This window comes from Oryctolagus cuniculus, chromosome 21 (genome assembly GCF_964237555.1).
Source record: "Oryctolagus cuniculus chromosome 21, mOryCun1.1, whole genome shotgun sequence".
In the NCBI taxonomy this organism is placed as follows: domain Eukaryota; kingdom Metazoa; phylum Chordata; class Mammalia; order Lagomorpha; family Leporidae; genus Oryctolagus; species Oryctolagus cuniculus.
The window spans coordinates 22,691,947-22,717,231 of NC_091452.1; the positions used below are offsets into that span (position 1 = coordinate 22,691,947).

Sequence of the window (25,285 nt, forward strand, 5' to 3'; positions counted from 1 at the left end):
TTAATGAGCTGCATCTCCAAGTAAAATGCTTCTGCCAGCCACCAAAACAATAGCTAGCACAGATCTTTTCAAAAAGTTAGGTAATAGAAATAGGAAATAATGATGCACTTGTAATCAAAAAATACCCAGGCATTTAAAACTTTGAGAGTGGTTTAGGAAGGCACTCTATTCTGCCGTCCTAATTGATTGGGGGTTGGCTCCTAATAGCTTTCTAGTATATCATTTCTCAGGGGTCCTGCTCAAGCTTGAGAGTCTGTCTACACATTTATACTCGCATACTTAAGTATATTTAACTTAATCATCCCAGTAGTTCTACAAGTGGTAATATGACTATTTTGCAGATGACAAAATTATACGGATATTTATTATATGACTTGCCAGAGATTGTACAGTAAAGTGGTGGGATCAGCTCTAAAACCCATGGCTGCCTAGCTGAGGATCTCCTGACCTCTTTCCATTATATCAGTCTGTATAAATGCCTAAGCCCACAAATTCTAGAAATTGGTTTCCTAGTATTCTCAAGCTCTGGAATTCTGAATAACTGCCATGGAAGCATATGGGGCCAGGGAGAGTGTGGTGTCTTTGGCAGATCTTACGTAACTGGTCATTCAAACAACCTGGAATACGATCATGCTAATATCTGAAACAACAGCTCATTCTTTGCCTGGTTTTTAAAAAATTCAAAAGTTCAAGAACCAGTGCTCTTGATGTGGTAACCATAAGAGGACATGTAGTGTTTTGGTTGATTTTAAAGTATCTGTATCATGCTGAAATCCTGATTTTTCAAAATTGTCTCACAAATTTTAGCCCCATCTTTGTTGTCTCTTTGTTCATTTTGTCTTCCTTGTTTCCAGTCACTAAAACTGTGCTCTCCTAGGTGCTGGCAGTTAACACACCTGTGCCCTTAATTGTTCTTCCCTTGAGAGTGTCTCGTTAATCTGTGCAGTTAACTGAGGTTTTTTTTGTTTGTTTGTTTTTTTTGTTTGTTTTTTGTTTTTTGACAGGCAGAGTGGACAGTGAGAGAGAGAGACAGAGAGAAAGGTCTTCCTTTGCCATTGGTTCACCCTCCAATGGCCGCCACGGCCGGCGCGCTCTGGCCGGCGCACTGCGCTGATCCGATGGCAGGAGCCAGGTACTTCTCCTGGTCTCCCATGGGGTGCAGGGCCCAAGGACTTGGGCCATCCTCCACTGCACTCCCGGGCCACAGCAGAGAGCTGGCCTGGAAGAGGGGCAACCGGGACAGAATCCGGCGCCCCGACCGGGACTAGAACCCGGTGTGCCAGCGCCGCAAGGCGGAGGATTAGCCTAGTGAGCCGCGGCGCCGGCCCTTAACTGAGGTTTTTGACCAAATACTTCAGTAACTTTTTTTTAGTTAAATTAAATGTGAATAAGTTAGATAAGTGGTTGCATTCATAATACTGTGATCATTGGTCTGCTTGTAAAAATTCTTCAGAAAGCAGTATTTTCAGCTCCGCTTTTTCTTAGAAACTTAAAAGTAAGTCACTCCATTTTATTGTTAACACATGAGGTTCATAAATGACGTTCTTGTATCCACTTTCTCTGGAGCAGGCATATGGGCAACAAAGCTATGGAACCTATGGACAGCCCACTGATGTCAGCTATAGCCAGGCTCAGACCACTGCGACCTATGGGCAGACAGCCTATGCAACTTCCTACGGACAGCCTCCCACTGGTAAGGCCTGCTTAGAGTTTTAGGGTCATATTGGCTAGGGTATTTGCTAAGAGGATGCTCTCGGGTGTCTCTTCTCATCCACACTTCGGCCTCTGCGGATCCTCCATGCTTAGGAGAAGGTGTTTTTCTTTTTTCCGTTCCCTCCCTTACATTCTCTTTGAGGAGTCTCTAGTAGAATGTGGGTGGGATAAATCCAGGAGAGAAGAGATTTTTTTTTTTTTTTTTTGCCTGTTTGTACAGTCGGTGTATTGGCTAATTCAGAACAAAATGGATGCTGTATAAAAGTCTAGTAGTGCTGAGTAAGAGTGAGCCGCCTTAAACTGAGCCGCTTAAAAAATCAAACTGGTTTTCACATCTGTCTGCTTCATCTGATAGTGTACCCTCTACTTTCTGTTTTGTGCTTTCCACAGTAGAGGGGACCAGTACAGGTTTGACTATCCTCATTCTTGCATGGGAAATGCTTTTCATCTTGTCTAACCGTGTAATGTTTATCCTTTAGGTGTTTCCATTTGTTAACCCCTGCAGTTTCTAACATCACACACAATAAGGTGCTAATGAAAAACTGCTTCAGGTGCCATTTGCAGCTCCATCTCCTTTTCTATATGGTTTTGGGAAGTATTTTATTAACATTACAAGATCTCGAGCTTTGATATTTACCTTCCCAAAGGTATTTCAGATGGTTAGCTCCCAGCTGATGTCTCCTTCTCCTGGAAGGATGGAATGCATGATTAGATTGATTTTGAGGGGCAGACTGCCACCCTGCATGTATCATGTTTGTCTGTTGGTTGGTGTCCAGTTCAGACACATTTTATTTTCTGCTTTAAGTGTTATGAATTACTTTAATTCATAAGATGTCTTGAATACATATACATAAAAGTGCATAACATTTCAGGAAGCTTAAAAAAGACATTCAAAGAATTAGAAGTAGTTGTATATCCTGATACTGAGGTTGAATGGAGTATGTGAAAAATCTGTGTTTTTTTAAGTATTGTGTAATGTTTCAGGCTCTACCTCTTTCCCATCTTTATTATAAAAATGCTTTGATACAAGAAAGTCTTTGCTTTCAAACTGCAATTCTCTAAATTATATGTGGTGTAATAGGTGGAAAATAACATTTATCTCATTGAAGACCCCTATTTTGAATTTGAGAAGTATTTTTCTGATCTATCTAATTTGTATCTTCAATAGGATGGGAAATTTTTTTAAAAAAATTATTTATTTATTTGAAAGGCAAGGAAGAGTTAACAGAGAGAGAAGGAGAAGAGACAGATCTTCTCTCCACTGGTTCACTCCCCAAATGGCCACAAGGACCAGGGCCAGGCCAGGCTGGAGCCAGGAGCTTTCTTCAGGTCTCCACATGGTTGCAGGGCCCCAAGCACTTAGGCCATCTTCTGCTTTCCCAGGTGCATTGGCAGGGAGCTGGATGGAAAGCGAAGCAGCTGAAACTTGACCTGGCACCCATACGGGATACTGGTGCTGCAGGCCCTGGCTTTAACCCACTATGGCACAGAACTGGGCTCTCCCCTTACATTTTTGTTTCCGGGTGGGTGGTTTTGTTTGTTTTAAAGATTTATTTTTATTAGATAGGCAGTGGCAGAGAGAGAAATGTCTTCCATCTGCTGGTTCACTCCCCAGATAGCTAAAACAGGTGGAGCTGAGCTGATCCAAAGCCAGGAACCTGGAGCTTCATCTAGGTCTCCCACGGGGGTACAGGGGCCCAAGGACTTCCATCAGGCCATCTTTTGCTTTCCCAAGCAGTAGCATAGAGCAGGATTGGAAGTGGAACAGCGGAATGAGAACCCAGAACCGGTGCCTTTATGGGATGCCAGCACTGCAACCCTACCTTCTGTCTTTGTTTTTTGTTTGTAGCTTAACCCACTGTGGCCAGCCCCCAGAGTGGAAGTGTTTGTCTAAATGTTGATGCTGGCTCACTAGGCTAATCCTCCGCTTGGAGCGCCAGATTCTGTCCCAGTTGCCCCTCTTCCAGGCCAGCTCTCTGCTGTGGCCTGGGAGGGCAGTGGAGGATGGCCCAAGTGCTTGGGCCCTGCACCCGCATGGGAGACCAGGAGGAAGCACCTGGCTCCTGGCTTTGGATCAGCGCAGCACGCCGGCCATAGCAGCCATTTGGGGGGTGAACCAACAGAAGGAAGACTTCCCTCCCTCCCTCCCTCCCTTCCTCTCTCTCTCTCTCTCTGCCTGTCAAAAATAAATAAATAAATAAAACTTTGTGATGTTAATTGTAGTTGGGGGAAGAGCTAGATCTGAGATTATGCAGTCTGAATTTTTAGCCCAGAATTTTAAGAATGTGAGATTGGCTTAACTCATTAGAAGAATGGTTTGAAAATAGATACTAAGGCTTAGATTGGGCCTTTTGGGTCCCTAGATCATTTTATAGGAATGAAGTAAGATTATATATAGGCAAAATAGTGGTCTTTGGTTTCTTTAGATGCCATCAATTCATGATGTCATTGATTTTGGGAAAGTCCCATCTTGACTGTAGGCCTGAGAAGTGTAAGAGCTTTGAATAGGGAAGCCAGTAGGTTTAATGAGCCAGCAAGGAATACTTGTATAGACTTCACAGTTTATGGAGTGCCCTTCATGTTTTGCTTAATTCTCCCAACAACTTCGCAAGTATTGGAACCAAAATAAAACCTGATGAGAAAACTCAACAAACCAAGTAGGAGTCTTACGACATATACTTTTTCCTCACTGTATGCTACCTTTATACATAAAAGCCACTGGATAAATGGAATCTAAGGCTTTTTGACTCTCAATTCAAATAGTATTTTGTTGTTGATTTATTTATTTGAAAAGCAGAGCAATAGGGAAAAACAGATCTTCTATCTGTTCAGTCCCCAAATGATTGCAAAAATCATTGCTGGGCCATCCTCCCCTTCCTTCCCAGGTGCACTAGCAGCAAGCTGGATCAGAAGCAGAATAATGAGGACTCCCATCTGCACTCCAGTAATGGATGCAGCATTGCGAACAGTGGCTTGCCCCAATGTGCTACCCCAATCCTTCAAATAGTGTTCTTAAGTTTTGATTTTTACTGTCTAAGTTGAACATAGTTTTGGTAGTCCATATAATTTTTTTAAAGATTTATTTATTTAAAAGGCAGCCTTAAGAGGGAGAGACAGAAATCTTCCATCGGTTGATTCACTCCAAATGGCCACAATGGCCAGAGCTGGACTAAGTTGAGGCCTAGAGCCTCATTCGCGTCTCTACCATGGGTGGTAGGGACCCAAGCACTTGGGCCATCTGCTGTTGTCTTCCCAGATGTATTTCAATCAGAACTGGATTGAAAGTGGAGCAGCTGGGACTTGAACCAATGCTCATATGGAATGCTGGCATTGCTGGAGACATCTTAACCTGATGCATCTCAGTACTGGCCTCTATATAATTTTTTGTTTGTTTGTTTAAGATTCATTTATTTACTTGAAAGAGTTACACAGAGGAGGAGAGGCAGAAAGAGAGGTCTTCCATCCGCTGGTTCACTCCCCAATTGGTTGCAGTGGCTGGAACTGCACTTATCAAGAGCCATTCCTCCACGTCTTCCCTTGCGGGTTCAGGAGTCCAAGCACTTGGGCCATCTTCTACTGCTTTCCCAGGACGTAGCAAATAGCTGGATTGGAAGTGGAGCAGCCAGACTTAAACCGGTGCCCATGTGTGATGTCAGAACTGCAGGCAGCAGCTTTACCTGCTACGCCACAGCACCGACCCAATATATAATGTTTCTTAGTGCCTTTTCCCTTCAGGTCCTTAGCACAGGTTAGATACGTTGTCTTTTTTGTTGTTGGTCTTTTTTGTCATCAAATCATTTCATTCTGTTGATTTTCTTCTTTGTTTTGCTTGATTGCTTGTCGGTACTATGGATTAATTAAAATATTATTTATTAATCCAGTATCTATTACTGTAATCTTTAGTACTACAAGGCATTAACTTGCCACATAATTTTATGACATGAGTTACTGCCTCGATAAGTTTCAGGTTTTGTTTTTTCAGTTGCTCTTGTGAATCTTCGCTTGTCCTCATGTAGGGGAAAGAAGTATGTAGAAGAGTAGTGGGGTAGATATAATTAAATCCTAGTTAAATTTAAATACATCTGTGCTGTATGTGGTTGACCTTTGGACTCTGCAGGGAACTTTTAAATTACATAAGCAATTCAGATGAACAGAATGCCACTTCTAAAAAACTTGCATTGCTTGGAGCTCCCTGCTTTGTGAAATATATTTTGCTTGTGTACATTCCAACCTCTAAGGGTTTTTGGGGTTTGTTGTGTTTTGTTTTTTGGGATTTTTTTTTTTTTTTTAAGATCTTTTTATTTATTTGAAAGGCAGAGCTGCACAGAGAGGACGGGAGATAGAGATCCTCTATCTCTTAGTACACTCCCCAAATGGCTTCACAGCTAAGGTGTATCAGGCCAGAGGCAGGATCCTGGAACTTCTGTGTGGGCGTTCTTTGTTGCCCTTTCAGGCACATTAGCAAGAAGCTGGATTGGAAGTGGAGCAGCTAGGACTCAAACTCAGGGATTGCTGGCTAGGACTCAAACTCACAGGGATTGCTGGCGTCACAGGCAGCAGCCCAACTCTGCGTCGTACCAGCCCCCAACCTGACAGTTTCAAAAAGGAAAATTATGGCCTCTGTATAATTAATTTAAGAATTTTCAAATGTTTGGGGTGGAAAAGAAAATATTATAGTTAGAAAAGATGCCACTTATTTTGAAGATTGATTATTTGAGGCAGAGTTACAGAGAGGGAGAAACAGATATTTCATCTGGTGGTTCACTCCCCTGCAATGCCTGCAGTGGCTGGGGCTGGGCCTTGCCAAAGCCAGGACTGTTGTCTATGTCTCCCACATGGGTAGCAAGAACCCAAGCACTTGGGCCATCTTTTGATGCCTTTCCAGGCGTGTTAGAGAACTGAATTAAAAGTGGAATAGCTAGGGCCAGCGCTGCGGCTCACTAGGCTAATCCTCTGCCTTGCGGCGCCTGCATACCGGGTTCTAGTCCCGGTCAGGGCGCCAGATTCTGTCCCGGTTGCCCCTCTTCCAGGCCAGCTCTCTGCTGTGGCCCGGGAGTGCAGTGGAGGATGGCCCAAGTGCTTGGGCCCTGCACCCCATGGGAGACCAGGAGAAGCACCTGGCTCCTGCCTTCGGATCAGCGCGGTGTGCCGGCCGCAGCGGCCATTGGAGGGTGAACCAACGGCAAAGGAAGACCTTTCTCTCTGTCTCTCTCACTGTCCACTCTGCCTGTCAAAAAAATAAAAAATAATAATAATAAAACAAAAAAGGTGGAATAGCTAGGATTTGAACTTGTGCTTACATGGGATACTTAACCCACTATGCCACAGTGCCAGCCAACAATTTTGATTATACAAAAAATTAAAGTTTATTTGTTTTGGCTTAATACAGTTAGTAAGGACATGTTTATTCTAACAAAAGTTTAAGGCCCTAAACTTCCTTTCTTTTTTTAAGATTCATTTATTCACTCCCCAAATGGCCACAACAGCTAGGGCTTGGCCAGGCAGAAGCCAGGGCCAGGGTCTTTTTTGGGTTTCCCATGTGCTTGGCCATCTTCCACTGTTTTTCTAGGTGCCTTAACAGGGTGCTGGATGGGAAGTGGAGCAGCCAGGACTTGAACCAGCATTCATATGGGATGCCAGTGCCACAAGCAGTGGGTTTACCTGCTATGCCATAGCGCTGACCCCTCTCTTTATAACTTTGATTTCAAATAAATAAATACATCATTTAAAAAAATCTTTTTTAATGAGATTTGAATTTTTCTTTGATGGATATAAATGCTGACATCTAGACCAAACTTTGTATTGCATGGCTTCTATTTGTGCTGTTAACCAAGAGGAAGACAAAACTCTCAGTACCAGGAAAAGTTATGGCACCTTTTATAAGAAAGGGACTCAGAAACTGCTGGCTTTGAGTTTTGCTCATGCTCCAAGCCCAAGTCCCACAGGAAAACACATGGCTCCTGCCTGATCTGGCAGAGGCAGGAGCTGGGGAGGGGCTCCGTCTTGGTGTGCAGCACACCTGTGAGAACAGGTCTTTGTGATTCTTAAAGAGATCCTAAAGGGGAGGTGGGTCTGTAGAGTCTGCCTTTGATATTGCTGAGCAGGAACAGGGCCCCTCTGCCTGTGGTAGGTAAGTTAAGAGAGGAATGGAGCTGGGTAACTTGGTAATCAGCCAAGATCTAAGATCTCAAGAGTTTTATGTCAAGGATGTTACCTTTTAAAGGTTTGTTTAGGGCAGTATTAAGTTTAATTAAAAATAATTTGCCACAAAACTTAAATAGGGTAACCTGTGTGTGTTAAGCAAATGTAATTATAGCATTTCTATTATTTATATGCCATTTAAAACCTTAGTGTTAATAACAGCATTTGTTCTGGTTGTTTTCTGAAACAAAATCAGTTCGTGAGAGTGTTCAATCAATTGTTAACTGCTCCCACAGGAAATTAAATGCATGTTCTCTAGATTTTTGTTTCCTTAAACATGAGCTATTCATGGTGCAGTGTTTGGGACTGAAAAAAATTTAATTACTTACCCAGGCTACAATATTAAACCTAGTACCTGGATCATTATTTTTTGGCAATTTTTAATTGCCACAAAATTTGACATTTGCCTCCTTTTGGGGAACATTGTTGTTGCTTGAGGATTTTAGGGAGTACTTAAGTTTGCTAATTGAGAAACTTAACAGGAAGGCCTGCTGGCAGGATCACAGGATCATTAACAGCAGACTTGGCTGTTACTGAATATCTTCAAGACAGTGCAGAAGGAACCCTTTTTCTTTAGCAGCACTTTCCTCTAGCTACTCATTCTCCTATTATATACGAAATCAGAGCAAGTGAGATGTTATTTTGCTAAAAAAAAAAAACGTTACTTTGGGAGATCTTCGGCTTTAAATAGTGGTTTGTTGTTGCTCTTAATGGAAAATGTTTTAAGAGAAAATTTCATGATGCCTTGAAGGAGATGGTTTTCAGACTGTAAATGTCTGGCAGATCTCTGAGAGATCCCAAAATGTGACAAAACTCTCCTTTGTTCTAGGTTATACTACTCCAACTGCCCCCCAGGCATACAGCCAGCCTGTCCAGGGGTATGGCACTGGTGCTTATGATACCACCACTGCTACAGTCACCACCACCCAGGCCTCCTATGCAGCTCAGTCTGCATATGGCACTCAGCCTGCTTACCCAGCCTATGGGCAGCAGCCCACAGCCACTGCACCTGCAAGGTAAGACCTCACTCACGTGCTCCTCCTAACTACAGTACATCAGCCTCGGATTTGCGGGAAAGAAAGCAGCTGTGCAGGGTTGGAGAACCTGTAGCTTAGTTCTTTAGAGTTGCTACTCTCATGCTGTTAGTGTTGACTGTGTTCTTAGCCATTACAGTGATTAATGTGCTGAAACACACCTCAAAAGAATAACCAGTTTACCGATAAAATGGTGACGTGCAATGGCCAAAATAAGCAGTGTCACTGAATGTGTTGTCAGGTTTCAGAATGGCGACCTTCGGGAGGCTGCTGTTTTTACTCTTCTAAACCCAAGAGATTTGAGTGTTGTCCCTGACAACATACTAATTGATGGGATTATATTTCTGATACTTTTATTGGCCTGCAGTGGATAATAGCTTTCTCCCTGGGATCAGCATGGTAGTTCACAATTCAGGATGTTGAGTAACATGATGTGAGTCTAGAAAGAGTTGTGTGATCCAGCTGTCCATGAAGGACGTATCTGTGGTACAGAAAACCTAGCACTACTGCCTGAGTTTCAGCAGTTGATGTGATTGTCTCTTCATATGTAAAGGCTCTGTAACCTAAATATCATAGCCAAGTATCAATTCTCATCTGGTACCCGACTGTGGGATTAATATTAAGTCCAACAGAACTCATGCCTCATGACTGGGTAGCAGGTAAATAGTATTAATCACTACTTAACAGAAGATTTCAGGTCTTTGCTTTAGACAGTGCACTTAGGTCGCTTCTGCATACAGTCTTGAAGGAACACTGAATTCTGATTTGAATGAAGACTTTTAGGGACTAAGCACGATCAACTTGTAACCTAGACTTTTTGTCTGCTGTAGAGGTAAGAAATTAGCTGTGTCAAACGCTCGAAAGCACTTCTAAAATGCACAGTGAGTAATCAGAGCCGCCTGGTGGTTTGCACCTGATAGATAGCCTGTGCAGCAGTTAGGTTAAACTGCCTGGTTAATTCCCAGATGGGCCCCATTTCAGTTGACCTAGGTTCTTCAGCGTTACCAGGTAAACAGAGTCCCATTTGATGCTGAGATGGAACAGTATATCCGGGCCATAACTGGAGGATTTTATGTATGAACTGATTTTTTGTTAAGTCATCCTTTTTGGTTCTTTGTTAATTTTCAGTCCTTACCACTTCAGCAGCAGCTGTCTGTCTCTCATGGCATTTGCTCCCTTTTCCTCTGGATAGAGGGGGCTTGTGCTCCCTTTTCAGCTCAGTGGAGAAAGCAGTACTCCTACATCCTCTGTGGTCTGCCTGTTGTTTATTGGGTCTTGGCTTAAAATAGCTCCAGCTCACTCTGGCACAGCCATGGTGTAAGCTGTTAGGGCTAAGAAGTTGTAGAAAGAAACCCTTGGATTTTTTTCCTTTGGGATTGAGATTGATTTTAACAGCAGTATATTCCACTTCATCTGTGGGTGGGGAGTGGTAGGTGTGTTTTTATGTGTCCCTGACTTACTGTGATACTTCCATTACGGAGACTTTGGGGCAAGATTCTATTAATCTATGGCAGACCAATTTAGGAGTTTTTTTTCCCCAGTTCTTAATAAATGAGGAGCATAAACTCATAGAAACTCACAGTTTATAAAACCAGGGGCTTATGTAAATGTTTCTCTGACTAAATCTTGCAGTACAACAGTTATCTTTGAGAAAAAGCATTTTCTTCTTAACAAAGCACTTCCCTTCCCAGATCACTTAAGTTGGCAATACAGTGTTGTAACCGTCTCTTACCACTCTTGATTTCTTGTGGACCAGATGGAGCCTGTTGATGTTTCTCCTGTGGATATGACTGATATCTATCCTTTCCTTGGTGTTCTCTTCAGACCTATTGTTGTATGTTGCTCATTGATTATTGTAGAGCTCTTAGCCAAGATTTTTGTGGTTGAGAAACAAAGTCTTACTTTTTATTTCTCCTTTTAGACCACAGGATGGTAACAAGCCAGCAGAGACTAGTCAACCCCAGTCTAGCACTGGGGGTTACAACCAGCCCAGCCTAGGATATGGACAGAGTAACTACAGTTATCCCCAGGTACCTGGGAGCTACCCCATGCAGCCAGTCACCGCACCACCATCCTATCCTCCTACCAGGTCAGTCTCTTGTGTATCTGCCTCTTGAGCTATTAGAATGACACCGTTATTTTCAAGTTATCGACAACTTGCTTTGACTTCCTTAGGTAGGATACATTACCTGAGCCTCCCAGTGACCACAGACAATTACATGAAAGTCTCGATCCTAAGACTGGTGTTGTGGTGCAGCTGGTTAAGCTGCTGCCTGCAACTCTGGCATCCATATGAGTTAGAGTCCCAGCTGCCCCATCTCTCTCTCTCTTTTTTTTTTTTTTTTTTTTTTGACAGGCAGAGTGGACAGTGAGAGAGAGAGACAGAGAGAAAGGTCTTCCTTTTGCCGTTGGTTCACCCTCCAATGGCCGCCGTGGCCAGCACGCTGCGGCCGGCGCACCGCGCTGATCCGAAGGCAGGAGCCAGGTGCTTCTCCTGTCTCCCATGGGGTGCAGGGCCCAAGCACTTGGGCCATCCTCCACTGCACTCCCGGGCCACAGCAGAGAACTGGCCTGGAAGAGGGGCAACCGGAACAGAATCCGGCGCCCCGGCGGGACTAGAACCTGGTGTGCCGGCGCCGCAAGGTGGAGGATTAGCCTAGTGAGCCACGGCGCCGGCCAAGCTGCCCCATTTCTGATCCAGCTCCCTGTTAAAGTGCCTGGGAAAGCAGTGGAAGATGGCCCAAGTACTAGGTCTGCTGCCACTCACATGGGAGACTTGAATGGAGTTCGAAGTTCCTGGCTTTGGTCTGGCCCGGCTCCAGCTGTTGCAGCCATTTTGGGAACTGAACGAGCAGTTGGAAGATATCCCTCTCTGTAATGCCTTTCAAATAAATCTTAAACAAAACAAAACCCAGAAACCTCAGACCTAGGGTTTCTATGGCAGTGCCTGGCCTCTATTAACTGTACAGATAAAACCGTAAAATCTAGATGCTTCCTTTTAATTTTCTCCATTTAGTTAACTTAGAAAATGAGGAGTAGTAGATGAAAACATGTAAGCAGAACCATAGAAGCGACCTTCTCCATTGCAGTCATGATGGGCAGAGTGCAGGACACTACAGGGGAAAAATACTGTGCCTGAATCATTTTGTAATTGAAGACAACATCCATAGAAGGTCTGTTGTGTACCAGTCTCAATGTTTGGGCCAAGACTTTCTCAAACCACAATGGCAGCTATCATCACCGTCCAGTTTTCATTTGTTTAAAGTACAAAAAAAATGCAAATTTTCTTATCCACACTTAATTTGAAATAGATTTTCAAATGAATTATCTTGATTTTTGTCCTGAAGTGTTAATAGAAGTAGCAGCAGTTTTTTTGGTTTTTTTCCCCCCACCCAACACATCAGTTCAAAGTACAGCAGGGGAGGGCATTTGTCCTAATGGTTAAGAGGTTAAGATGCCCATTTCCCATTTTGGAGCACCTGGCTCCTGACTCCAGCTTTTTGCTGATGTAGATCCTGGGTGGCAGTGATAATGGCTCAAGTAATTGGGTTCCTGCAACCCAGTGGGAGACATATGTTGCATTCCTGTCTTCTGTCTTCACTTCTGGGTCAGACATGCCACTGGGAACATTTGGGAAGTAAAGGAACAGACGGAGCTTTCTCTGTGTCTCAAGTTGTTTTTTGTTTGTTTGTTTGTTTTTAATTTAAAAGAGAGGGAGAGGCAGAGAGAGAGGTCTTCCATCCCCTGGTTCACTCCCCAGCCAGTCTCAACAGCTGGAGCTGTGCTGATCAGGGGCCCAAAGACCTGGGCCATACTCAACTGCTTTTCCAGGCCATTGCAGAGAGCTGGATTGGAAGTAGAGCAGCAGGGACTTGAACCGGCACCCGTATGGGATGCTGGCACCGCAGGTGGTGGTTTACCCGCTACACCACAGCGCCGGCCCCTCAAATAATTTTTTTAAAGTACGGCAGTTGTAAGCAGATTTAGGAACAACTAGGGCTGACCAAGTCAAGTTTCTGTACAACTAGAAACAAGAGTTTATAGCTGTTCCACAGAACAGACCCCTAGATACTGTGTTGTGCACAGTTAATTTGGCAAATCAGATCATTGTGCAGGAAGAGATGCTATTCATAGTTGTGGTGAAGATCTTGGTGTGATAGACACTGTGTTTAAAATGTGTTGTCCTTTTTGTTTTTGGTTATTATGGTTCAGCAAGAGGATTTTGTTGGCTTTAGTGCATGTCATTTATTCACTGTCTGATCAATGTCTAGAGTATAGATAATGAGGCATGTCTGCTTGAAAGTTGTAGCAGTTAAATCTTAGAGGGAAAACTACCATTTTTATATGGCTTACCACAACCTCCCCACCCCCCACACAAATACAAATACACATTCACTCTCTGCGGGCAGCTTTATCTCTCTTGAAGTCATTGTTTTCACCCATGAGAATTACTTGAGATAAGCTTAGACTTGAATTCACTTTACTCTCTCCACCTTTTCTCTGCCTTTTTCATGGGGTCTGCCTTCCCCAAATGAATATACATATAATAACTTGTTTCAAAGCTACTCTAAGTGGTATATTTATTGCTCAACTTAAGTCTAAAAGGTGTTCTATATATAGGATGATAGGACGTGTTGGGTTAATACTCCCAGATTTTCTCAGATATACTTGCAGATAACTTGTAGATCAGAGTGGGGACATAAGAGGAGACTAAAGGTTATTCAGATGGGAGTAATTATCCCTTTTTTCATTTTTTAAAATTTATTTATGTACTTGAAAGAGGTACACAGAGAGAGAAGGAGAGGCAGAGAGAGGTCTTCCATCCACTGGTTCGCTCCCCAATTGAATGCAATGGCCAGAGCTGCGCCAATCCGGAGTCAGGAGCTTCTTCTGGGTCTCCCACATGGGTGCAGGGGCTCAAGGACTTGGGCCATCTTCCACTGCTTTCCCAGGCCAGAGCAGAGCTGGACCAGAAGTGGAGCAGCCGGGATTTGAACCTGTGCCCATGTGGGATGCCGGCGCTGAAGGCAACAGCTTTACCCGTTACACCACAGCGCCGGCCCCACCTTTTTTTTGTTCATTTAAAGCCTGTATTTATTTTAAGTTGAGACTGCTTAAATGTAGAAAAAATTACATTTTTAAAGCTGTCCATGTCACGTGCTATGAATGTGTCTTAAAGAAGTAACAAGCCTTCTCTCTTTCCTAAAATGCTTTATTTATTCATTTTTTTTTTCTTTCAGCTACTCCTCTTCCCAGCCGACTAGTTACGATCAGAGCAGTTACTCTCAGCAGAACACCTACGGGCAGCCGAGCAGCTATGGACAGCAGAGTAGCTATGGTCAACAAAGCAGCTATGGGCAGCAGCCTCCCACTAGTTACCCCCCCCAAACTGGATCCTACAGCCAGGCTCCAAGTCAATATAGCCAACAGAGCAGCAGCTACGGGCAGCAGAGTGAGTCGCTGAGAGAAAATCAAATCAGAGTGATTGTGTTAGGAGTATCTAAACACGGGGATGCTCTATTATTTTGTGGCTTTTGGAATACAGGATATATTTGTTGGGCATAACATCTTGACGAGCAGGCTAGATGTCCCAGTAAAGGCTTCTGTGCTTTTCTCTAGTTAAAGTGCTAATTTACCTTACAAAAAAGAGAAAATACATACTATACTTGGCCAGACATGCTGCTTTCGCTGTGGAGACTATGCAGTGAGTGAAGCTGGCATTTTTATGGCCTGCCTGCCACAGTCCTGAGAGAGTGCCCGGGCCGCCATCTGAAGCTACTGTGATTTTCGGAGTCAAGTAAAAGCTCCTGTTTACATGCTTAAAGGAGGGAAAAGTTTCCTCAGGATTCTCTCCTTGTGTGTGGAGGAAAAACTGAAAACCCAAAACTGTCTTCATGGTTTAATTTCTGCCTGAATTTTTGCTCTTTTTAAATGCAGCTCTACTCAAGGGCATATTGCCTTGAGTGTGAAATAAGTAGTGCTACTTGATGGAGCATGACCCCTGACAGTACGCGAAATCCTGAGGAACCTGGCTTTTTTTTTTTCCCCCCCAATCTTTAAAGCTGCTTTTGGAGACCCTTAGGGTACAGAACTCTGTAAAGAGATGTTGGCCAAGTGGCTTTTCTTTGGAATTGGTTTATTCTAGATTAACTGTATAATATTGTGTCACCCTCGCTGGACCATTATTTTTTATTGAACTTAAAAGAGCTTAATGATAAGAAGTACTTAGTGCCTTGCCATTGGGAATTCTGTGATTCCAGGAGAAAGTACATCAGGCAGTAGTGTAAGTGCTGATCCATGGCTTACAGATGTGACTCTTTCCTCAGGTTCATTCCGACAGGACCACCCCAGTAGCATGGGTGTTTATGGGCAGGAGTCTGGAGGATTTTCCGGACCAGGAGAGAACCGGAGCATGAGTGGCCCTGATAACCGGGGCAGGGGAAGAGGGGGATTTGATCGTGGAGGCATGAGCAGAGGTGGGCGGGGAGGAGGACGCGGTGGAATGGGGTAAGAGCAAACCTTTTCTCCTTTTACCTAATTTTGTTTCATCCGTAGGATTTTCAATGGAAAGAAGGGACTGAAAGACATAAGAAATTTATTTCTGCATTTCCATGGACAATCTGTTGTTCAAGCCATCTTCTAAACATGGAAATGTAATCTTTGTGGCATATATAGAGTGGCAGTTTGCTTTTTTTCCCTGCCAGTATACTTTGTTGGGTTGGGGAGAACAAAGAATGGTTTTGAAACTAGAGCTTTCAGTTCCCTTCGTGGTTTCCAGAGGTGAAAAGCCTCTGTGGGTAATATAGTTGGGATGGAACACACACAACCCTTCTAACAACCCTAGGGTTTTAACTAATTGCTTCTGAGTGGTTATCTTGAAATACCTGGTGTATGTAAACTGCAGAGAAGGAATGCAGCTGTTTCCCTCATTGTTTATCCCCAGTCTCTGTTTGTATTCAGAATTGTCAAACATAATGGTGAAAATCTTGGTCCCATAGTCCTTAAACTATGGCCTGAGGTGCACCTGATACATAAGAGTTGGAGCACAGAAAAATCCAAGAACTTTTTTTGTAGAATAATGTATATGAATTACAGGATTCCCCCCGCCCCCCCGCATTGGAGATTTTTGAAACTCTAAATCGGTTTGACCGTTTTGATTGATGGCACAATCCGGTTTAGAAACCTTTGTTTAGATCAATAACATAACCCTGCTACCTCTGCCTGCCCTTCCCCACCCACCTCCCATCCCCTCTTCCCTTTCTGGTGTCTATACTTTGATAAAGGTGAGGTATAATGTTGGTGTTAACATAATCCAGAAGGCATAGTTCTGTGTGTGTTCTGTCCCTATATAAACTAGTAAAAAAAAAAAAAGTTATGCAGAATGCTATATTAAGTATGGATTGGATTTGGTACTACTGTTAAAGAGAAATTTAAATTGCAGTTCTTTTTTAATAGAAATTGGTCTCTAAATAGATAAAAAATTGGTCTTTAAACTTTCATATAATAAGTGTCTGAACTATTAAAAATACCGCTTGCAGATTCTGCCTAACTTTAAAAACAAAGTCTTCAGTGAAATCTTTATTGGAAGAAACAGTCATTTACATTAAACAAAAATCTGAATTATTTGGCAGAAAGTAAAATCAATCTTCTGATTTGGAAAATATTCCACTATAAAGGTTTCACTTCTTTATGGATGTTTTAAAATAGACGTAGACACTTGAAATTACTATCATCACGTCTCAAATCACCTAGAATTCTTAGTATTTTTTTTTCAATTAAAAAAAGAAAGTTTGTTTATTCACTTAATACTCCAGAAGTAATAATTCTACCGATTTCGCTAAACTTTGCTATTAGAGGGGGCCCCTCTTTGTGGATGCGAAGTCTCTCCTGGAGCCATAGAAGAGACCAGGGCCTTCCCCACAGGTTGTACAACAGACTGTGAAGCAGTCTGCTGGATCCTGCGGGGACAGGACAGGGGCGATTGCCCCTCCCCCTTTTTGTATTGTGGTGTGGTGATGGTTTTCAGTGTCTTCTGCAGGTAAGGCACTCAATGTTGTTAACATGCCCTTTTTCATTGCCTCAGTATTTTGATATTTTCATTGGCTGTTAAACGTGGAAACTTTTTAACATGCTTTGTCGCATTTATATGCTACAGGTTACAAAGTGAGAGCCTTGTATACACTTCAATACTTAAAAAGTACCCGTACTCAGTACTCAGCCGGCAGCATAATGAAAAGTGGGACTAGACACGGTGTCCATATGGAGAGGAAAAATATACATAGAATATTTTTAACAAAATGTAATCATTGTATAAATGGAATCCTTCTGTAACTTTGGTAACTGCATACTTGTTGTTTGGTAATGAACCAGAGGAGGTATAATACTCTAGAATTGTGTAACATTAAAGTGTAAACTTTTGTGTTTAAAGAGAGAGAACATTTTATGGTGTGTACTTTTAAAAAGGCAACAAAGCTGCATGCAACAGCTTGACATTGTATATTCAGGTATTAAAGGTGCAATACTGGTTAGAAAAAACTCAGGGCCTCCTACTGTGGAGCTGCCCTTAATTTTAAAACCAAAAAAAAAAAAAAAAATTGTGTTTCCCCCTCCCCTCTTTAAAATATTATAATTCTACACTGCCATAGTCATTACTCTTAACTGATATGTCTATAAAGTTGCACCCCCAATCCGTTGAGCCTTGATATCTGTTGTAAATTCTCCTTTCACAGCAATTGTTAAATCCATTAGTGCCCTGAACTGTATGGCTTTATGCTGAAGATTGGCGGGATGCGTTCTCCGATGTGTGTTGTAGGCATTTAATGTGGTTGTCTTCTGCTTTATTATACTGTGACTTGTTAGGGAGCCCAGGGACTCAGTTGACTCCTTCCCTGGGAGAGGATGAGGGTGCACCTTTATGAACATGGAAAGGTTCATCGCAGCAGTTGCCCCTGCTTGCTCTTCTACACTCAGTTCTCCTGGTTTTTCAGCTGATGGGATGGGTATTTGGGATCTGTTTTTCCCCCCTAATTTGCCAAGTATTGCACTATTAATACCAGCCCCCGTAATGGAAGGAACCAACCACACTGGTGTGTACAGACAAGCAAGGTTGTATGTTAAGGAAATTTGAGCAAGCTGCCCTGAAGAAAGGCATAGTGACAAGATGAGAGAGATGCATTGTTTGGAGATGTGTTTAGCCAGTGCCCTTCTTCCCCACGAGCCCCCCCCAAGGCTCAGAGCGGTACTGGCTTTTAAAGGGAAAGGCCTTCATTTCTTCGTTTATCCCCCCAGCAGCGCTGGAGAGCGAGGTGGCTTCAATAAGCCTGGTGGTAAGTTTTTGAGTATTACCATGGATAGTGTTTAAAAAAAAATACAGTCAGTTTTTAGAAAACTATAATTTTTTTTTTAGTTTCATAAGCGGTTTAAAAATGATCTATACAAAAGAGACTAATGGGTACTGCCGGCATTGTCTTAGGGGTAATAAGGTTAACCTATGGTTACAAAACAAAGGGTAACTTGAAGGATTGAGCAACTGCTTCTGTAATATGGGGGAGAATACATTTTTTAAATTTGGTTTATTTGGAGGAAAAACTTTGATTTAAATTTAACACTAATTTGGCACATAAATTGAAAGTGGTTTTGGTTAATGGTTTAGAAGCAAACCAGCAAAGAAAAAAAGCAAACCCTAGCAAACCTTTCACAAATGTAAAAGAGGCACTGCTCCATTTTAGCAGTGCGGGTCATTTGGAATTTAATGAATGCCCATCGTATGGTGGTATAGTAGATAGCTATGTGTGTTTGTAAGGTTTGCAGCTTGCAAGGCGTGCACTAACAAGATTTTCTGTGATCTTTCCTGGTTGGCAGGACCCATGGATGAAGGACCAGATCTTGATCTAGGTAATTCTGAATTCTTCAGTTTCATGTTGAATGCCTGCTGTAGTGTAGCAGCCTGGTAGACCGATGTAATATCCTTGCTGGTGAGGACAGTGAGAGGCTGCTTTTTTCATGATCATTTGTTTATAATTGCTGAAAAAAGGAAACCCAAAGTTTGGTATCATTCTTGCTAGTATGGATTAGTTCTCTTTAAGTTCGTGATGAGCATCATTGGGCAGTAGTGAGGAGCTTGTAAGAAGCCCCTGGAGATACAAGATGGTAACTCCTGTCTGTCCCTCTTCCTCTGGAAGGCCCACCTGTAGATCTGGATGAAGACTCTGACAACAGTGCGATTTATGTGCAAGGATTAAATGATAATGTGACTGTGGATGATCTGGCAGACTTCTTTAAGCAGTGTGGGGTTGTTAAGGTAAGTGTAAGCACAGCCACGGAGACTGCACGAGACTGCATTGGTGCTAAGAGTTGTTTCTGAAAGTCAGCTGACTTATTTCTGGACACCTTGCCATTTATTCCTTAAAATAGAAAAAATGTCAGCCATTTTTCAATAGGAACAAAATGCCCAGCATAGTTTGAGCACGCTTGATAACTCAGGATCACTTGACAGTTGTCAGTCAGTTGTGTGAAGGCTTATGGACGCCTGCTTTCTCTGAAGCATAAAGTAACCTGCCAAACAGTGTAAAAACAATGTTTCCACGTCCACCCACCATTGTAAGAAGTAGAGCACCTGGCACGCTTCTTTCCAGTCTGATCCCTTCTCCCATCTCTATATAAAGATGTACAAGGGGAAGGGGCCTCAGAAGGTTTGCGGGGAAAGTGAAGACAAATTTATTTTATTGCAGAAAGATTTTGAAATCCATGTGTAGTTGCACATTTCCATGAACTCTGGCGATCTCATATCTTTTAATATTCCACTTTTTTTTCTTTTTCTTGAATGTAACAGTTGGAATTTACATATAAAATATATGTGGGAAAATAAAGAACAGGAATAAAATGAGGACTGGAACCATAATACACTTGTGAGTGGGGCAGTATTCCTTCTAGTGGAGGGAACAGAAGGGCAGAGCCCCTGGAGCAGGAACGTGGGCAGTTTGATTGCAGGAGCTGGCATGACTGGAGACACGCTCTGAGCCTCTAGAACACAAGTGGGGGGTCGGGGAAGACTGAAGAGGAATTTTTTTAGAGAGGGCTAGATCGATAGCTCACGGTTGGGGGATCTTGTATCTTACCCATAAACATCACAATATTACCGGCACAGAGAATGACACATTGGGCTCCTACATACATAACAGGTTATTCTTCTTAAGATTATTTGAAAGGCAGAGTTAGAAGGAAATGACCAGGATTGGGCCAGGCCGAAGCCAGGAGCTTCATCCAGTTTTTCCCATGTGGGTAAGGGGCCCCATGCACTTGGGCCGCCATCCACTGCTTTCCTGGGCACATTAGCAGTGAGCTGGATCAGAAGTGGAGCAGCATAGCCTGGGAAGGAGTGAAAGATGGCCCAACTCCTTGGGCCTCTGCACTCGCGTGGGAGACCCAGAAGAAGCCTCTGGCTCCTGACTTCAGATCGGACCAGCTCCGGCCCTTGAGGCCATCTGGCTAGTGAACCAGTGGATGGAAGACCCCTCTCCCTCTCCCCACCCTCCTTTCAAATAAATAAATAAATCTTAAAAAATTAGAGCAGCCAAGACTCAAACCAGTATCCATATAGGATGCCAGCATTTCAGGCAGTGGGTTGTACCTGCTATGTCACATTATGAAAAATTAAGATGTATTTAATTCCCCCTGTGATGCAGCTTTGTACAGTAAGTTTTCATGCTGTTCCGTTGGCCCGATTGCTGGAGCTTCTTGGCCTGTCCTATGCTGATCCCTCTGGCTATCTCTGTAAAGACTGCAGTGTGGCTGACCAGTTTAGACTCCTCCCAGCACCTCATCCTCAACACCACTGGAGATTGCCCCCACTTTGACTGATCTGGTTCAAGAGAATGGCAGTATGGTTTTAATCCATTTACCTTGAGTGTTACTAATGGTGGTTCTGTTGTATATCCTCTTAGAAATGCCTGTGGATTGTTTATCTTTTTGTTGATTTACAAGTTCTTTATATCCTGTGAATAATAATTCTTAACTGTATTCCAAGTGTCTTCTCCCAATTTGTCTTATTTCTTTTGTTCAGATGAACAGAAGTTCTTGGTTTTAATGTCATGAACGTTACATTATTGATGTGTCTTTACTTTTTTTCTGTTTACAAGATGTTTGGCTTTTTAAAGATGTATTTATTTGAAAGAGTGGCAGCGAGAGGAAAAATAACTTCCATCTACTGGTTCACTCCCCAAATGACTACAATGGCCAGGGCTGGGCCAGGCCAAAGCCAGGAGCCAGGAATTCCATGCAGCTCTCCCACATGGGTGGCAGGGCCTTCACACTTCCAGTGCTTTTCCAGGCACATTAGCAGGGAGCTGGATCAGGAGTGGAACAGCAGGGACTCATTGGCACTCTTAAATGAGAAGGGCATTGCAAGCAGTGGCTCAGCCTGCTGTACCATAATATCGCCTCTGAAGACCCTGTCTTTAAAGCTCTTACAAATTTTTTTATTCCTTTATTTTCAAGCTGCTGTGATTAATGGTCCTTTCTAACCAATATCTTCTGATTATAGCTGTATAAAAAGTTTATTTTGGTAAATCTTAAACTGTAGACAGTTCTCTCCACTTCTGTTTGTATGCATGCAGGCATCCACAGCCCCAAAGATAAATGATGGTCGTGCTCTCCCTATTGGCAAAGATGAAAGCCAAGAATGCCTGTTTGCACGTTGTTTATAAGATACCAATGTTTATGAAATGTTGCTTTTTAATGTGTATTTATGTTTATTTAGTTATATAGGGTTTATCATGATTAAGGAAGCTGTGTTTACCTTCAGAATTTTGGGGAATGGATTTACAAATGCATCCCTCCATTAGTCATACTACTATGCCGCCATGTTTTCTATAGCATGTCTTTTTTAAAAAGCATAGGTGTGAGTATTGCTGGATATGTAAACATCTGGATTAGATATTAAAGGATCATGTGTATATTTAGTGCAAAAAACACACATCATATATTGGGGTACTTCAGAAAGTTTGTGGAAAATGTATTGTGAAAAACGTTTCAAAAACTTATTTTTTAATATTTGAAAGTCAGAGTGACCTAGGCAGTGAGATTCTGCCTTCCGGTTCACTCTCCAAATGCCAGCAACAGGCAGAGCTGGGCCAGACCAAAAGCCAGGCACCCAGATTTCTTTATTTTTCTTTTGCCTTTTTTTTTTTTAAAGGTGTATTTATTTGAAAGGCAGAGTTACAGAGAGGCAGAGGCAGAGAAAGGTCTTCCATCCATTGGTTCACTCCCCAGATGGCTGCGATGGCTGGAGATGCGCTAATCCGAAGCCAGGAGCTGCTTCTGGGTCTCCCACGTGGGTTCAGGAGCCCAAGCACTTGGGCCATCTTCTACTGCTTCCCAGGCCATCAGCGGAGAGCTGGATCAGAAGTGGAGCAGCCGGGACTCAAATTGGCGCCCATATGGGATGCTGGCACCTGCTGACTGGGGCTTTAACCTGCTGTGCCACAGCGCCAGCCCCGTGGCACCTGGATTCCTGTCTGGTTCTCCTACTTGGGCCGCGGAGTCCTTAGCACATAAGCTGCCTCCCAGGTTGGTCATTCGTTAACAGAAAGCTGTACCAGGAGCACAGGTGCCAGGAGTCAGTGCAGCCTGTAATACGGATGTGGATGGCCCGAGCAGTGACTCAACTCACCGTACTACAGCGTCCGCTCTAGAATGTCAGATTTTTACATTCTTAGTAGTATTTCACAGTGTGACTCCTGAATTCCAGCCAGCCACACCTGGTGCTGAGCTGACAAACCAGCTATCTGCTCTTGCTCTGAAGGAGGCACAGGTGGAGCTGTGCGCTCACAGCCTGGTGCCTTGGACTGAGCCTTTATAGCATTTGTTTTTTTTTGTATTTTTTTTAATCTGAGAAGCAGAGCAACAGAGAAAGAGAAGGAGAGACAGCTTCCGGGGCCGGCACTCTGGTGCAGCAGGTTAAAGCCCTGGCCTGCAGCACCGGCATCCCATATGGGCCGGTTCAAGTCCCAGTTGCTCCACTTCGATCCAGCTCTCTGCTAATGCACCTGGGAAAGCAGTAGAGGTTGGCTTAAGTCCATGGGCCCCTGCACCCACGTGGGAAACTCAAAAGAAGCTCCTGGCTTCCGATTGGCTCAACTCTGGCCATTATGGCCGTTTGGGTAGTGAACTAGGAGATGGAAGACCTCTATCTATACCTCTCTCTGAAACTCTTTCAAATAAATAAAAATAAATTTTTTTAAAAAAGCAAAATCTTCCACCCACTGGTTAATTCACCTAAATGGCCACAATGGCCAGAGCTGGGCCAGTCCGAAGCCAGCAACTTCATTTGGGTCTCCCACATGGGTGCAGGGCCCCAAGCACTTAGGGCATTTCCTGTTGCTTTTCCAGGCATTTAATCTACTGAAAATTGAAATAGCACATTAAAATTTCCTTTTATTGCAATTCAGACATTTGGAAACCAGAATATCTAATATTCTGCCCTATATTATACTCTCGACATCCAATATTTTCCTCACATTCCTTTCCCACAAGTTTGCACAGGTGTTGGTGCTGGGTTTCATCTCACTGACTCTAGTCTTCCTAAACACATGGGAATACTTGGAACTTGTGCTTCTGGGTGAAATCAAACAAAAAGAACTGAAGTATGTTGGAAGTCATTGAAATATGTTCAGACTACATGTGCCATGTAAATTGCTGGTATCAAGGTAGGAAGAGAAAGATCTCAGCTAATATAGGTTATCAAAGTTATTGGTATATAAATCTATCTTAGCATAGAATAGTTTTGTCTACATAAAATTAGTAGCCAGAATAAGGAGTACGCCTGAATTGACCCTGTCATAATCCATTCTATCCTAGCATTCTCCACCGGATCCCATCCAGGATCAGGGCAGCACCTGCAGCAACATCTGAATGGCTCACTTCCTGATTCACTCTGAACTCTTAAAATCACTGTCTCTGCATTCTCTTTTAAGCTGAGAATGTCTGTACATTAAGAGATGTCTCAGCTTGGCCAGTCTTTGTCTCCCCTAGATGACAGTGTCCTTCTGGGCCTCTGGAATACCACCTTGACACCTCTGTCGGACTGTTACAGCAGATCTTCTGGCCCAGGAGAAGGGACTTGGGAGTAGGGCTGAGCGTCAACTTAGTAAGGTCCTTTGTTAGCATTTCTGAATCCTCAGAATTTTCTCCCATGGATATCCAGAGAGACTCTGGGTCAGGGTTGGGTTATGCTTTTGTGGTGGGTTCACAGCAGTCTACACTGTACCTCTTGTTTATAGGACTTAGGTGTTTGGTTCTCAGTTAAAATGAGTGCTGGACTCTAGTTAATCCAAGGTAGCTTGAAAAGAAGTAAACAGAAAACATAGCCTCCAACACAGGTGAAATGAGCCAGGCCCCCCATCATGATGTATGTACATGTTTGAAAGAGCAGAGACAGAGCTCTTCCTTCCCCTGGTTCACTCCCCAAATGGCCACAACAGCCATAGCTGGGCCAGGCCAAAGCCAGGAACTTCATCTGGGTCTCCCACATGGATCTGGGGGCCCAGGCATCTGCTTTCTGAGGCACTTTAGCAGAGAGCTGGATTGGCAGTGAAGCAGCTGGGACGCCAGCCATCCCTGGTACGGGATGCTGGCATCATGGGCAGTAGCTTGGTCCTCTGTGCCACAGTACCAGCCCCAAGCATCATTTTCTCGTCATCCTGCCTTACTGTGATGGTACTTGCTGGGTGCCAGTCTGGCCGTAGAATATGCCAAGGTGTGGACACAGGCACCGGGAAGAAGCTAGGGAGGGAGTGGGTCCATCTTGTACACTTGGAATTAAGATGCGTTTTGGTTTGTAGGATAACATATTTAAGAGGGGAAAGATCCTGTTCATAGTTTGTCATAGAAATTTAGGAAGTTGCCTATAATTCTTCCCAGAGATAAACATGCTAAGGATTGTGTGTCTCCTGTGAAAAATGGCTGTATTTGAGAGCATGAGGGGCTTTTCTCAGTTTCACATGGAATTTCTTTCCAAATTAGTATATCCTAAACATAGCTGAACTGTATTGTTTTATGTCTAGATGAACAAGAGAACTGGGCAACCCATGATCCATGTATACCTGGACAAGGAGACAGGAAAGCCCAAAGGTGATGCCACAGTGTCCTATGAAGACCCACCAACCGCCAAGGCTGCTGTGGAATGGTTTGATGGTAGGCTGTGCTCACAGGCATGCATTTATTTATCTTTAAGATTTATTTACTTGGAAACAAAAGAGGGAAAGACAGATCTGCCATCTACTAGTTCGCTCCCAAAATGGCCAGACAGCTGGGGCTGCGCCAGGCCAATGCCAGGAACG

The 25,285-nt window shown here is 43.3% G+C and overlaps 1 protein-coding gene across 8 annotated transcripts in view; it reads left to right on the forward strand.

The window, feature by feature from the left end:
* Positions 1-25,285, forward strand: part of EWSR1 (EWS RNA binding protein 1) — a 32,109-nt gene that overhangs the window by 3,796 nt on the left and 3,028 nt on the right. For 2 of the 8 annotated variants that reach the window (XM_070065763.1, XM_070065764.1), the window contains exons 4-12: positions 1,570-1,693; positions 8,744-8,930; positions 10,870-11,037; positions 14,189-14,400; positions 15,275-15,455; positions 18,240-18,274; positions 18,810-18,842; positions 19,130-19,248; positions 25,010-25,139. In XM_070065763.1, the coding sequence (XP_069921864.1) occupies positions 1,570-1,693; positions 8,744-8,930; positions 10,870-11,037; positions 14,189-14,400; positions 15,275-15,455; positions 18,240-18,274; positions 18,810-18,842; positions 19,130-19,248; positions 25,010-25,139 (1,189 nt within the window). Of the gene's footprint in view, positions 1-1,566; positions 1,694-8,743; positions 8,931-10,869; positions 11,038-14,188; positions 14,401-15,274; positions 15,456-17,103; positions 18,085-18,236; positions 18,275-18,809; positions 18,843-19,129; positions 19,249-25,009; positions 25,140-25,285 lie in introns of those variants that run through there. The other 6 variants (XM_008274631.4, XM_070065761.1, XM_070065762.1 and 3 more) reach the window with 6 other exon arrangements.